Source organism: Pteropus vampyrus, unplaced genomic scaffold, assembly GCF_000151845.1.
Source record: "Pteropus vampyrus isolate Shadow unplaced genomic scaffold, Pvam_2.0 Scaffold14, whole genome shotgun sequence".
Classification (NCBI taxonomy): domain Eukaryota; kingdom Metazoa; phylum Chordata; class Mammalia; order Chiroptera; family Pteropodidae; genus Pteropus; species Pteropus vampyrus.
This window is the reverse complement of record NW_011888795.1, coordinates 4,440,204-4,454,298: the sequence shown is the minus strand read 5'-3', so window position 1 is coordinate 4,454,298 and position 14,095 is coordinate 4,440,204. Positions and strand designations below refer to the sequence as shown.

General features: G+C 35.1%; 1 protein-coding gene across 3 annotated transcripts in view; it reads left to right on the top strand.

The window, feature by feature from the left end:
• Nucleotides 1–14,095, top strand: part of IL1RAP (interleukin 1 receptor accessory protein) — a 134,129-nt gene that overhangs the window by 70,304 nt on the left and 49,730 nt on the right. For 2 of the 3 annotated variants that reach the window (XM_011381528.2, XM_023525772.1), the window contains 2 exons: nt 7,357–7,651; nt 11,192–11,378. In XM_011381528.2, the coding sequence (XP_011379830.1) occupies nt 7,357–7,651; nt 11,192–11,378 (482 nt within the window). The remainder of the gene's footprint in view (nt 1–7,356; nt 7,652–11,191; nt 11,379–14,095) is intronic. The other variant, XM_023525770.1, reaches the window with a different exon arrangement.

Below are 14,095 nucleotides of genomic sequence, written 5' to 3'. Positions count from 1 at the left end.
CCACACTTAACTTGTTGATTTTCTCTTTGTCTTTATGCTTCTCATTCAAAGTTGCTTGCCAGCCTAACCAGTTTCCTCATGTCTTGGAGTCTATCTGGATTACAGTCCCATGCTAATATTTCCTGAGGAGCCATACATACCACTAGAAAAAGAAAATTCTTCAAAACTACCTGTATGGATGTAAAACAAGCCCTCCCATTAGACTTAGTCTCTGCCCTTAGGCGTGGATAGGACTACTAGAATGTGCTGATGGGACCATTTTTAAAGTGGCCTCATCCACATTGGGTTCCAGTGTGGGTTGTTAAAAGGACTGCTTCTGATCACAACCCAATCTAAGGACTACAATCTTCATCTCCGCCTTCCCTTCCCTCCTCTCCCCTCCCTCCCCTCCCCTCCCTTTCCCTTCCCATCCCTTTCTGTCTTGTTCTGTCTTGTGCTGTGCTGTGCTGTGCTGTGCTATGCTATGTTATGCTATGTTATAATATAATACTATGATTTTATATTATAAAACCTGGAAGCTTGTTCTAACGGTGGGTTCTTTCCACCAGGTATTTTCATTTAGTTAATTTCATGTGTGTCTTTCTTTTTCCAAGATTAACTTTTTGATGGGCAATGGCCCATTCAGATTTAGCATCCAGATACACCTAATATGCACTGAGCTCCTTCCATATACCAGGCCCTCTCATTCTCATACAACACTGTAAGATATACATGTAACTAATATGTACATAGAACTTCACAGTTTCTGTAGTACTTTATATCTTAGGCTTACATGCAGAAGGTGAGAGTCTAAGAAGGGAAGCACTTTGCCCAAGATGATATGAAAAGTAAGTGGCACAGGGGGAATACTTACATACAGAAATTAATTCCACATTAGGTCTTCCAATATTTAAACCATTTCCTTATTTTTCTCTACCTGAGCTTCCTGAGTTTTTATATCTATATGTCTCTCTGCCCTAGCGCCCAGCACAGTGCCATGCTCACAGCCGGTTCTCAGTAAATATTTAATAAATACAAACATATGAATAGCTTTTCTGTGGCAAATATCTTGCTTTGAATGTGTGAGCATAGATGTGGGACAAACATCCTAGATCTGTGTTCAGGCAGCTTTTATTTGTGCTACCACTCAGGCGAAAGTAAGTCAATTAATCTTTCTGTCTCTGTTTCCTGGCATGTAATGTGGGAATGGGTCATGAAAGCCCAAGAGGGTGTTGCGAGATTAATTAGTTAAAATGTATACCCTGTTATATAAATGCTAATTGCTGTCAGGAGCGTGGGTTGGATTTTCCAGTGACTTGGCTTTGCAAGGCTTTTGCACATTTCCATTTGTCCTGTGTGCCACCAAGCCTCAGTCTTAAGAAATTCTTTGGCAGAGGAAAATAATGACTTTGTGGTTCCCATGTTGAGGGTCCAATTTAGAGAGGACTTCTACTGGGGAGTAAACTGGATAAGAAGGAATGTTTTAAACAAAAATGTAATTCACTGTGCCGGTAATTCATTGCCCCTTTGCTGTTATTGGAAACAAATCTATTTGCATAACAGCCTTTCCCCAGTCTTTTCTTCAGCTGGTGCCTGCAGTGAATTATATAATTAATTTGGTATTACATGACACTCCAGCCTATTGCCATAGATTTTATTTTTGTTTGTTCAATGAATAATTTAAAAAGCTCTGACAAAATACCCTTAGGTGGCTGGCTAGAGAAACTTAAAATCTCACAGAAATAGTTTCAAATGGGCAAATACCCTGAATGAAAAGCTCAATAATAATACTATTTCTGTGAATGTTTACAGATACTAATATGTGAACTTTCAGTCTCTATTATAAAGGAGTCTGATTCTCTTTATAGATATATTTATTTGGCCCATGCCACATTCTGTAAGGAAGCTACATAGCATGTATAATAATTTCTTTTCCCCTTTAAACTGTATTGCATTTAATTTGGTTGAAAAAATATTAAGCCAAAAATCTTTGTTAATTATATTTAAATTTTTGTATGCAAGGGCCTTTAACAAATGCTATTTTTAAAAGTGTCCGCTCTTGATTTATTGTTATTTTATGAAAGTAAATTCTGCTTTCCTTTATTAGTCAAGATAGGCAATACTAGTTGTTATAACAAATATCCTCCAAATCACAGTGGCTTAACACAATAGAGGTTTATTGTTTGTTCAGTTATAACCTCTTGAAAGTCTTATGGGATTCCTGAGAATCTCTGCTCTGAGCAATGACAGGAAGCCGAGCTCCTTTCATCTTTTGATGCTACCCTTTTCAAGGTCTCCATGTAAGAGAAAGAGAAAGCACCAAAGATTTTGCTGGAAATTAGAGATTATACAACATTTCTGACCACATTCATTGGCCACAGAACCTAATCACATGGCCCCAACCCAATTGCTAAGGATATGTAGTTTTCATATGGGCTAAGGAAAACAGGATTAATGAACATGTAGCCAGGCTCTGCCACATTCTGCCCTAGTGATCACCAACATTCCATTCATACTTCTTCCCAAATTGTCTCATCTGAGTACATGCTTGTGTTTGAGATGTCATATTAGCTGCCTTTTTCCATCTCCCATTTTATAATCAGCATTCTCCTACTTCCCAAAAAAAAAAAAAATCTACCTGTCACTTATCATCTATCTTACTATTAATCATTGTCCAGTGCTATAAAGATCTCCAAGGCCAAACAAAGTGACAATTTGTACTATTAGTGTCAAAAAGTCTCCTTTAATCAAGATACCATTAACCTCCAGAAGAGCTTCCTCTCTCTCTCCAATTTACCAGTGTTCTTGTTAAAAGTGAGTCACAACATCAGAACCATGATCTACTGGTCCAAGCTGGGATATATTGTAGAGTGGGATTGCAGGAAGAATGATAATTTTCGTTTAATAGGTTTTTCAGTTCTGGGGTTTCTTTTTCTTTGAATTATTTAATTGAGACTTTTCTTTCTGTTTTATTATTATTATTAATTAATTAACTAATTAATTAATTTTGGGGAGAGCTCCTTTTATTGAGACATTGAGAGTCCTGGACTGGTTTTCTAATTTTCTTGTCTTTTTTCATTTTTTTTTTCTACTTTTTGGGAAATTCTCAACTTTAACTTTCAAAGAACCCATTTGTTAAGTTTTAATTTTCTGCAATCATGTTTTTCATTTTAATGAGCTTTTTTTCTTCTTTGAATATTTCTTTGTTATGTCATCTTGTTCTTGCTTCATGAACGTAGCAGCAGTTCCTTATTTCTCTGAGGATGCTAATGATAGGATTTTTTTTTAAGATTTTTTTTTTTCCTGTACTAATCTTGATTTTCCTAAAGTTTCTTTGGATGTTACCTTTCATGGTGGAGATTTTACTCTGGGACTATCTGTTCATTTTTAAAAAGAAGTGATGTAGAGGCTGACTGAAAATTCTAAATGTGAATGTAAGGCTTGTTAACCTTGAGCTTTTCTGTTGAATGGTGTGGCCGTGCAATTTGTTAAAGAAACACTGATATTAAGAGTGTTAGGTCTTTCTTCCTAAGCTAGTCAAATTTCGCATAGAAGATTTATTCATTCTCCTGCCTGGAGGATAAAGGTCTAACTGCTTTCATCCTTGGAGCTGAGTAGAAAAGCACTCCTCTTGAGTGCTAGGAGAGTGAGATAAGAACAAAGGCAGAGCTTTGACAAAGCTTTCAGCTGATTGTCCTTATTTCTCCACTCTGCTGGTTAAGTCTTTGTTTTATGGTAATTGATTGCATTTGACAGGTGAGAACAGATTTTTCATACTGGTAGCAAGCAAATCCCTATTCTCTATAACTTAACTCTGCTACATGTTATCTGTATCAAGAGATCTAAGCTAAGGAAGTCTCAGTCTCTGTACTTTCATATTTGCCAAGGCAGAAGGAAACGCAACATGGTGAAATATACTCTGGTCCTTAAAACACCCTCCACAAGTGACACTCACTTGATCATATTGGCCAGAGTATGTCATATGTCTTATCCTTTTTTCAGAGGGGCATACAAATACAATCTTACAGTACGTCTAGGAAGAGAACTCAAAAATACTGGGTGAACAGCACTATTAATATTTTATCTTGGTGCTGATAGTTCCTCTTGGGGTTTTTTCTGCATTCTTCATTCCAGATTTGTTTGCTCTCCAGCTTTCCCCTGCTGGTTTAGGATTTTTCATTTTAAATGGGCTTATCTGGTTACCCCTTATTCATTTTGATGTCTCTATTGCCTTTTCTCCTGTTCTTGATGTTACGTGGGATTATGGCTTGAAAAATTATTTTTAGTTTAAGTCGAATTTCAGAAAGGAGTGAAATTATATGCAGGTATTCAGTCTGACATATTTATCTTAAAAACTATGATTGTAATTTCCTTAAGACTGAAAAGAGAGAATTTCGTAACTTTGCAGCTTTAATGAAAATACAGTTAAACAATGTGATAAGATAGATATTTTGCCGAGTTTTTTTTTTGTAAATATTTTTTACTAAGTTTGTATTGGTATGAACAACATTTTGATCTCACAGTTCTTTCTCTGTATGTTGGATTTTAAAAAGTGTTTCTATATGAATGCATAACAATTATAAATAATAGCAATTTGTTTAGTCTTAGAAAAATCAGTTTGTTAGATTTCCAGAAATCTATTATTTACTTAGGGATTTATTATGTACTTACAAAGCCTTTTGCAAGTGGTAAAGCTTCGAGTTCCTTGTTTTTATCAAAATTAAAGTAGCCTCTAATTTAGTTGTTCTATCAGTTATCTACTGTCTCTAAAACAGTTGGTTGGTTGCCTACCAACCAACTACAAACTTCAGGGACAAGCTTCATTTTATTTGTTACACATGTATTTCTTGCTCATGAGTTTATGAGTGTCCCGGACAATTCTTCTAACAGAAGCTTGGCTCAAGTGATCTAGGCTGGGCTCTTGCATCTTTGGTCCTCTGTGAAAGGCCAGACAGCAGTGCTCGTGGAGGTGAGCCAGCTGTCAGTTGAGTATCTTAGTCGCTTCTGGCTCTTGTAACAGAATACCATAGATAGGGTGGATGACTAAACAAAAAACAGTCCAAGAGGCTAAGAAGTCCAAGATCAAGGTGCCAACATACTAGATGTCTGGTGAGAGACTTTTCTTTTTTCCCAGTTTGCAGAGGGCTGCCTTCTTACCATGTCCTCACGTGGAAGAGAGAGAGAGAGAGCGAGAGAGCGAGAGAGCGAGAGAGCGAGAGCGTGCGCGCAAGTTCTCTCTTCCTTTCCTATAAGGACTATAAGGACAGTAATCCCACCACAGGGGCTCTACCTTCATGACCTAATTACTTCTCAAAGTCCCCCACCTCCAAAATCTGTCATGTTTGGGCTTCGACATGAATTTGGGGGGTGGTGGGACACAAATATTCAGTCCATAACACTGGGGTTGTTCTCATGGTGGTAACAGGGTTACAAGAAAAAAAAGCAAAAGGCTTAGAATTGACACAAAATCACCTTCGCTGCATTTTGTTGGTCAGCATAAGTCACTAGGACAGCTCAGATCCAAGGTGTAGGAAAATGGACTCTCCTTGATTAGAAGACTCATTGCATCAAACTGTAAAGGATGTGGATATAGGGAAGAGTGGGAATTAAATCTGGTTTTGCAAACTCAGTCTTCCAGAGATGTCAGTGATAGATTATTAAAATAATGTTTGATAATAAAAATATAAATGGTGCATATAGCTCAAACGAAATATAAAGAATCGATAACCTTGATAGAATTAAACTCCTGTTCTTGACTATAGACACATTTCCTCTGTGCTTATGTATAAATAAAATATTTTCAATTAATGCTCAACCCTTCTTTTCAAAAATAGTCCATCCTGATTATAATCAAGAAATGGTTTTCAAAATAATTTTACATTTTATATTTAATAATTACTTGTAAAATTGAAAATACATATTATTTAAATTGTGTATCTCTAATTATAATAAAATTCATTTCAGAAAAAAAATTAATATTTAGAGTATTATATATTACACAGAAAAGTAAAATGATGAAAAATTTTTAAAAAGCTATCAAAAATATATTTCATTAAAGTAATATTATGTGTGGAGACAGTGGAATTAATACAAAAGAATGGTATAGAATTACCAGTGTTTGAAAGAAAGCTTATTTACATATTTTTAGGTGGATATTGGTGTATGGCAAATCACTAGTTCATTCGATGTAATTGGAAGAGTGGTATAACCATTTTATTTTAAAATGTCATTACTTGTAATATGACATTAAGTATATCCTTTCTAATTGTTATACTTATGATGAAAAGTTTTAGATGTCAGCTGAAATGTGGAGAATATTACACCATTAAAAATATATAGACATATATATACACACATATACACAAACACACACATATATGTATGCATGTGTATGTATGTATGTTAGGAAAAAAGAAAAAAGAAAGGAAAAAAGAAAACTATTTTAAGATGATTGTTTTGGGCTTTACAGTACTCCATCATGCCTGACTTCTGTTCCCTATAGTTATATCTAGAGCCCTACATTCATATATTACTCTTTTAAAAAGTCATTTATTATTATTTTTTTTCCTGTGTGGATCAGTGATTACTTTTCATTATAAAAAATAAATTGTAAAAGTCATTATAAATTTTATTTGACTCTAAATGATAGAAACTATAGCACCTTTGTTCTCCACTGAGCATCACTGAACCCTCTTGACTTCTTGAGGGCTACAATCCTGCTGTGTAATCTGATATCCAGTAGACACATTGACTAGCCCAAATGAAGATGTGCTATAAGTGTAGAACACATTGAATTTTGAAGATTTATTACAAAAAAAAGAATGTGAATATAAAATATCTCATTTTAATGTATTGGGGTGTTTCGGATATATCAAGTTTAACAAAATATATACATTAATTTTATCTCTGTTTAAAGCATTTTTAATGTGGTCACTAGGACATCTAAAATTATGTATATGGCTCACATTATATTACCATTGGACAGCACAGATTTAGCCCCAAAATCAGGAACCTCGAGGAGAACTGGGAGTCCTGGAAGGTTGTCTTTGCAGTTACAGTTTTCTCCTTAGAACCTCCAATGTCCTCAGAGGAGTCAGAGAGTATGTGACTTCTTTTTCATGTGAGATTCTCCCCTATACCTTATAGGGTTCAAGAGGATCTGGCTATCAAATCAGACTGCTATCTCAGTCAAAAAATGATAAAGAATGAAAGTCATTTCTTCATACAACTGTCTAGTATATGCAAATATTAAAGGGAGGCTATTGAAGATGACCAAGAAAGGGGGATCCTGGGAAAAATTGGGTATCCTGAGGAGAAAATGTGTTCTATGGAGGCCTTTAATGTGAGGTGACTCATTTGCCTTTTTTTTCTTTTCAGTTGTTCCAGAACGCTGCGATGACTGGGGACTAGATATCATGAGGCAGATCCAAGTGTTTGAAGATGAGCCAGCTCGCATCAAGTGCCCGCTCTTTGAACATTTTTTGAAATATAACTACAGCACAGCCCATTCAGCTGGCCTTACTCTAATCTGGTATTGGACTAGACAGGACCGGGACCTTGAGGAACCAATTAACTTCCGTCTCCCTGAGAACCGCATTAGTAAGGAGAAAGATGTACTCTGGTTCCGGCCCACCCTCCTCAATGACACGGGCAACTATACCTGCATGTTAAGGTAGCCTGAGTTTTGGTGGCCACTTTCTCTTTTCCCTTTAGTTCCTAGGCCTTTATCCAGAAGATGCATGAGCTATGAAGCTGGGGAGGAAAGAGAAACATTTAGAAAGAGTTACTTACACTCTACCCCAGTGGCTTAGCTGAGCTTGGCTGAGAGAGGTATGAGGAGAAAATGGTTGTGCTCCTGAAAACATTCTCCATAGACGGTTCCTTTTCAAATCCTGACATATATCAAGGTTGTCTAAAGGTAGATCCTCGCTTATTTGTCCCCCTTCCCTGACATTGGAACCTGCCTATACACTTCTGCCCCACCTGGAGGCATCTATATCCCTAAACAATAAGCAGGGCAGAGTGTACAACACACTCATATCTGTTATTCTTGTCGACTTTCAAAGGTCTTAATAAAGCGTTGAGATGCTTGTTATAAGAGAAGGAATATTTGGGAGGCATCAAATGTATCTAGAACAATGCTTTTCAGCCTTTTCTACCAAAATTCTCTTAAGAAACAAATGGACACCGTATCTCTGGGAATCTAAGAATATAATACAAAGCACCCTATCATTACTGCAAAATTTCTTTCAAATTTACTTTTTTTCTTAAAAGTTCATGTAGAGTTTGCATTTTGCTCCAAATATACTATTTTTATTTTACTACCAATTGACTTCTTGAGGGCTACAGTCCTGCTGTGTAATCTGATATCCAGTAGACACATTGACTAGCCCAAATGAAGATGTTTTTTTTGCTCTTGAAAAAAATTTAACTGAAGCCCTTCTGAAGAATAATCATTTTAAAACTTAGTTCTTTGGATGTTTTTTTCCTCCACGATTCCTTTTTAGCTTTCAGGCTTTATTTTATTTTTTTAAATTCCCATCTATGTTATGAACTTTTTTTTTTAAAACATAGTTTCCTACTATTTAATAAGTGCATTGGTTTGCTAGGGCTGCCATAACAAAATACCGCAGATTGGGTATTTAAACAATAAAAATTTGTTTTCTTACAGTCTGGAGGCTAGAATTCCAAGAGCAAGGTATAGGCAGGGTTGGTTTAATTCATCTGTCCTTGGTTTGCAGATGGTCATATTCTCTCCATGTCTTCACATGGTCTCTCTCGTGTTTTCTGTGTCCTAAACTCTTCTATAAGAACATTAGTCATATTGAATTAGAGCCTGCCCATATGACCTCATTTTATCTTACTTACCTCTTTCAAGGCCTATCTCTAAATATATTCTGAGGTACTGGGGGTTAGGTCTTCAATGTATGAATTTGATGAGGTCACAATTCAGCCCATAACAATAGGGCTGAATAACATAGCAATACTCCAACTTAGAATAACATAACATAACAATAAGTAATCCCAGACCTTCTTCTGAATGTTCAATGTCATAAATGGATATTAACTGTTCTCTGATGGAGAACTTTGACTATGCTTTGATAAATTTAAACTATGTAATGATTATGGAGAAGGACCTTTTCTCTGTCACAGGAACACATTTTGACCACTGTGGCCTTGAGAGTCCCTTGTAACCTCTGAAGGCCCTTCTGAGATTTTTGCATGATTCTTTATTTTTATTAAAATGAGTTCTAGACTGGTGTGTAGGCTTCCAAGGAGCCTGAAATACTCATGTTTCCATTATTTATATACTAATATCACTTTATTGGAGAAGTTAGAAAAGATTATAGTGGAAAAAACACTGGATGAGTAGACAGAAAGCCTAGGCTACCACCCAGTTATGTCACTACTTAGCTGGTGGACCTTAGTCAAGTCAATCCGTGTCTGAGAGCTTTGGTATCTATCTGCATAAAGAGAAAGTCAGCCTCAATGCTCTTTAAGCTCCTTTTCATCTTTGGCAGTTGTTAATGCATTACCATTCCAACATGAACATCAGCAAATATCTGGGAAGGGGTCATCAGTAGCTTTCTGGATGACCTTGGTCTCTACTATGCATTCTAGTGCTTCAGTATCTCAATTTCCTTTTCCTCAGCAACCCACTACTTGTCTAGAGCTCTTCCGCAAACTTTTAAAACCTTCTTTGACATTACAGGAACAGGGTTGTATGGTTGTTAAGGCCTAAGTATACCTTTAGTGTTATTTATCAATTTTCAGATGGTCTCTTTAATTTACCTGTCTGCCTATCTATGTTTCTAAAGAAAATCTAGCAGCTTCTCAATGTCGTGAGGTGATTCCTAAACTGAGAATCACCTTAAACTGAACCACATGAAATCATAGGCCTGATGTCCTTAAGGCTATCAAGTTCAGATTCACCCTCCCAGATTTCACTGGTTGTATTTTTGCTATTTGTTGGTAGAGATTATGCCTACCAATCTCCCTTTCCAGCTTATTACCATTGTCCTAAGTCATTTTTAAGTACCCTTTCCTCCCACCTAAATACAATGTGCATTCCTCCACACCTTCCATTGTATTTAGAATTAATTCATGAGTCATTGACTATCTATGTATTTGATCCCTTAAATCGAAATTATAAAAAGAATAGACCCATTTCCCCATCTCCGTAAAAAATTAGTTGTCTTATTATTTATGTTTTATTTATTGTTTTTCTGTATATACACACAAGTTTCAAATATTCATTCATCACCTACCGAAAGTTTAAACACTGTACTAGATGCAAGGAATAAAAGAAATCACACAAGGTCATGTCTTTGTTTAAACTATGAAAAATTCAATCAAAGAAATGTCTAAGGTGCTCAGAAAATGAGTGCATAGATATGGGTGCACAAAGGCTGGCAGAGAAGACCTCCATGTGTAAGGTAGGGTGATGGCAGAAGAGCCTTCCAGACAGATGAAACAACCTATTGTAGACATTAAAAGCATAAATATGATTCTCCAGCAATCCTAAGAAGTTTTATGTGTTTGTTAGTTTTTTTCCTTCATGCTTGATTTTTTTTATAGGCACGTACAACTTTGAATGGTTGTACCATGATTATCTTTACAGTCTTATGTTTTGTAGCTTTTTCTTTTGATTCCATTGTTTTCTTTGTAGACATAGCACTGGAAGAGAATTTCTGATTAAGTTCCCATAATTCTATCATGTGAAAAGATTTCCAGAAATAAAATTACTAAAACAAAAGCTAAGGCTTTTTTAAAAATGGTTTTAGAAACATACTTATTTTCCAAAGGTTGTTTATATACCATGAGTTAATATGCTAGTCTTACCTTTGCGTTACCGATACTGAGTACTGCTGAGAATGTTTTAAGGCTAAAGTTAAAAAATTTATACACACACACACACACACACATGCACATACATACATACATACATACATACACACATACATATGCATGTTTAGGAGAATTTCTAAAAATATAAATATTTTAATATATCAATAGTAGTTATTGTGTCTGTTTTTATTCTGTGATGTCAATTGATACAGGAAATACCTCCGTAACATATTTAGTTCTTACATAGATTTAACGTATAAATAAAGTCTCAATACATAGCATTACTTAGCTCATTTTATCGTGTTTACTGCATTAAAACAAATGCAAATGAGACTGCCCATTCATTGTATATTTCTCTTTTCAGGAACATCTCATATTGCAGCAAAGTTGCATTTCCTCTGGAAGTTGTTCAAAAAGATAGCTGCTTCAATTCTCCCATGAAAATCCCAGTGCATAGACTGTTTCTTGAATATGGTGTTCAGAAGATCACTTGTCCAAATGTAGATGGATTTTTTCCTTCCAGTGTCAAACCAACTGTCACTTGGTATATGGTAAGCAAACTAGAGGGCATGTCACCCTCTCTAAAATAGCAATAGTTATTTGTCGAGTTAATGCAGAAACTGAGATTTTTCTCATCAGATTTTTTAATGTCTTCCATAGTGATTTTATACAAATCTTTTACTGCTTCCTTACCTTGCAACATTTTAAAAGAAGTGGTGGAGAACGCTTTGCCTCAATCCACCATTTCTTAAATAACATTCACTGGACTACTAAAACTACTTTATTTCTATTAACTTTCTATAAAATACAATTTTAGAACTATTTCCCACTTCTATTCACTGCTCAGTGGAATCAGAAGCTACCTATTCATCTGGTGAATTTTAATTCCTTGACTCACCAGTACTATATTTTGTTACTTATAAGTATTTTCATATTTGCCCTCATTTGTGGCCACAGTCCATCTGTGGTCTCTTCTACATCTGAGGGATTTGGGAAATTTTTTAATCAAAAATAAATTGTTGGAAGGTAGCATTTGTGGCAGCAGCATAGTTTTCTAATCTCTTCAAATATCCACATAAGCCAAAGCCTAAAACTAGAGAATATTTAAAACAAAACTCAGTGACAAGTTATCCACAAGAATCACCTTCAATAAAACCAGTGAGACAAACCACAAACATGACCCATAAAAAATCCATTTTTATAGATAAGAGAGTAGATATAAGTAATGTGGTACCTGACAAACTTGAGAACAGAACCCCAGAAAAGCCAGTGAGAACTCACTGGAAAGTGTGGTGGACCATTTTGAGAACAGCAGCTGAAACTGGAAGGATTTTGCTGCCTAATAGACAATGAGTCCAAGAGACCTGTAGTAAGAAATTTCGAAGGGCTGAAATAGTTCTAGTGCCTTGGAGCTCTGAAAAACACCCATCCATACTGGGGAGAAATGTCTGGAAGTGAAATCAGAAGTAAATGAGATCAGAAGGGAAGAGAAGGACCAGAGGGCCAGAACAGAGGAAGAGCAGAAGAGAATCAAGAAATATCAAGACCATAGTTTTAAAGAGGGATCTCTGTGAAATTACAAATCTTGCCAGATGATAAAGCTTAGAAAAATAACTGGTCTCATATAAAAATGAGCAGCAAAAAGAATCAAAGTATAATCCCATTTAAAATTATAAGAAAAAGAATAAGAAGCAGAATAATATCCTACAGAACAAAAAAGCATTTCAGAAAGACATATCATAACCCAATATTTCAAAAATGAGCTGAAAAACATTAAGAAATGATACGAGATGAGAAAGAATAACAAAAAATAAATAAGAAATAGAAAAGTCCAGAAATTTTAAAACTCAGTAAAAACTTAGAAGAAAATGAGTCATTTTAGAAATGAAGCTAAACCAAGAGGAACATAACAGCAGGTGAACATAATAGGTAATGCCTTAAGATTAATGAGAGTGGAAGGGAGAAAAAAAATTTAAATAGAAAATAAATGATGAATGAAAATAAGATGGGTAGAATGGATATCCCAAAATCCCATAAAATAGACTCTAAGACAATGGGTATTTTTAGAGATAAAGAGGACTTTTCAGAATAATAAAAGGGTCAATTCATCAGGAAGGCATAAAATAAAATAATAATAACAGTATTTCAAAATGCATGAAGCAAAAATTGACAGAATTAAAAGAATAGACAACTCCATAAATCATAATTGAATATTTTAGCATCTGTCTCTGTTTAAGTCAGTAATGAAATGACTTAGGATCCATCTTTAAGAAACTTCCATTGGCAAAATGGAACAACTTGAATAAAGATATTAATTGTAATGGGTCGAATTCAATGAATTAAATTTAAACCCTTAAATTTATAATGCTATTTCGAAATATTTAATTGATTACATTTGGATGATAGGATATCAATTTGTTATCTTGAAAACTAGTAAAAAAAGGGGGAAAAGTAAATATTTATTCTGCCTTTTCCATTAAGAAATGTACACTGTGTTAAGAAATGGTGTAGAGAAGTGTGTTTTTATAGCAATATGTAATCACTTTGCAACCCCCAATGACTTAATATTATCTAAGCATTAAGCATCAATGATAGCTATCATCACAAGAAGAGAGACAGCCAGACATATTCTTTCTGATGAAAGGAAGCAATTTCATTCATAATTGTGCCAAATGGATTAAAACTAAGTTTGAGTAAAACTTTGGATCCTCCTGCCATTTTGAGGGAATTATAGAGAACAGAGTAATATATTGATCTGTACTATGAGTTTGCAGTCAGCAAGATCCAGACTGTGGAAAATTTTGTATGTCAAATGCCTTGGGTTATTCAACAGATAATTGTAAGAAAAAGAAAGGCATGGTGTGGGAATGTATAGATTAAAGGAAACATATAAGACATTTAAAAATGGATGAGACTGTTGTGTCTAAGGTTACACACATGAGTGATAAAATTATAAATGAAAATGAGGAAGTGATTTTACTATGAAAGTATAGATAGTGGCTACTTTTGGGGATAGAAAAGAGCTGGGATTGACATAGGGCATGTGGATGAACTTCAAGGGTGACTGGCAGTGTTCTATTTTTGGACTTGATCTGTGGTTCAAAGGTTATAATAACTCATTAACTCATACATATGTTTTGAGTCTTTTTATTCTACATGCTATGTTTTATAATATAATGATTCAGAAAAAAGGGAGAGATGGAAAGGAGAGAGCAAGAGAGAGAAAGAGAGAGGCTGATTTAAGATATATAACAACCAATTGTAATGT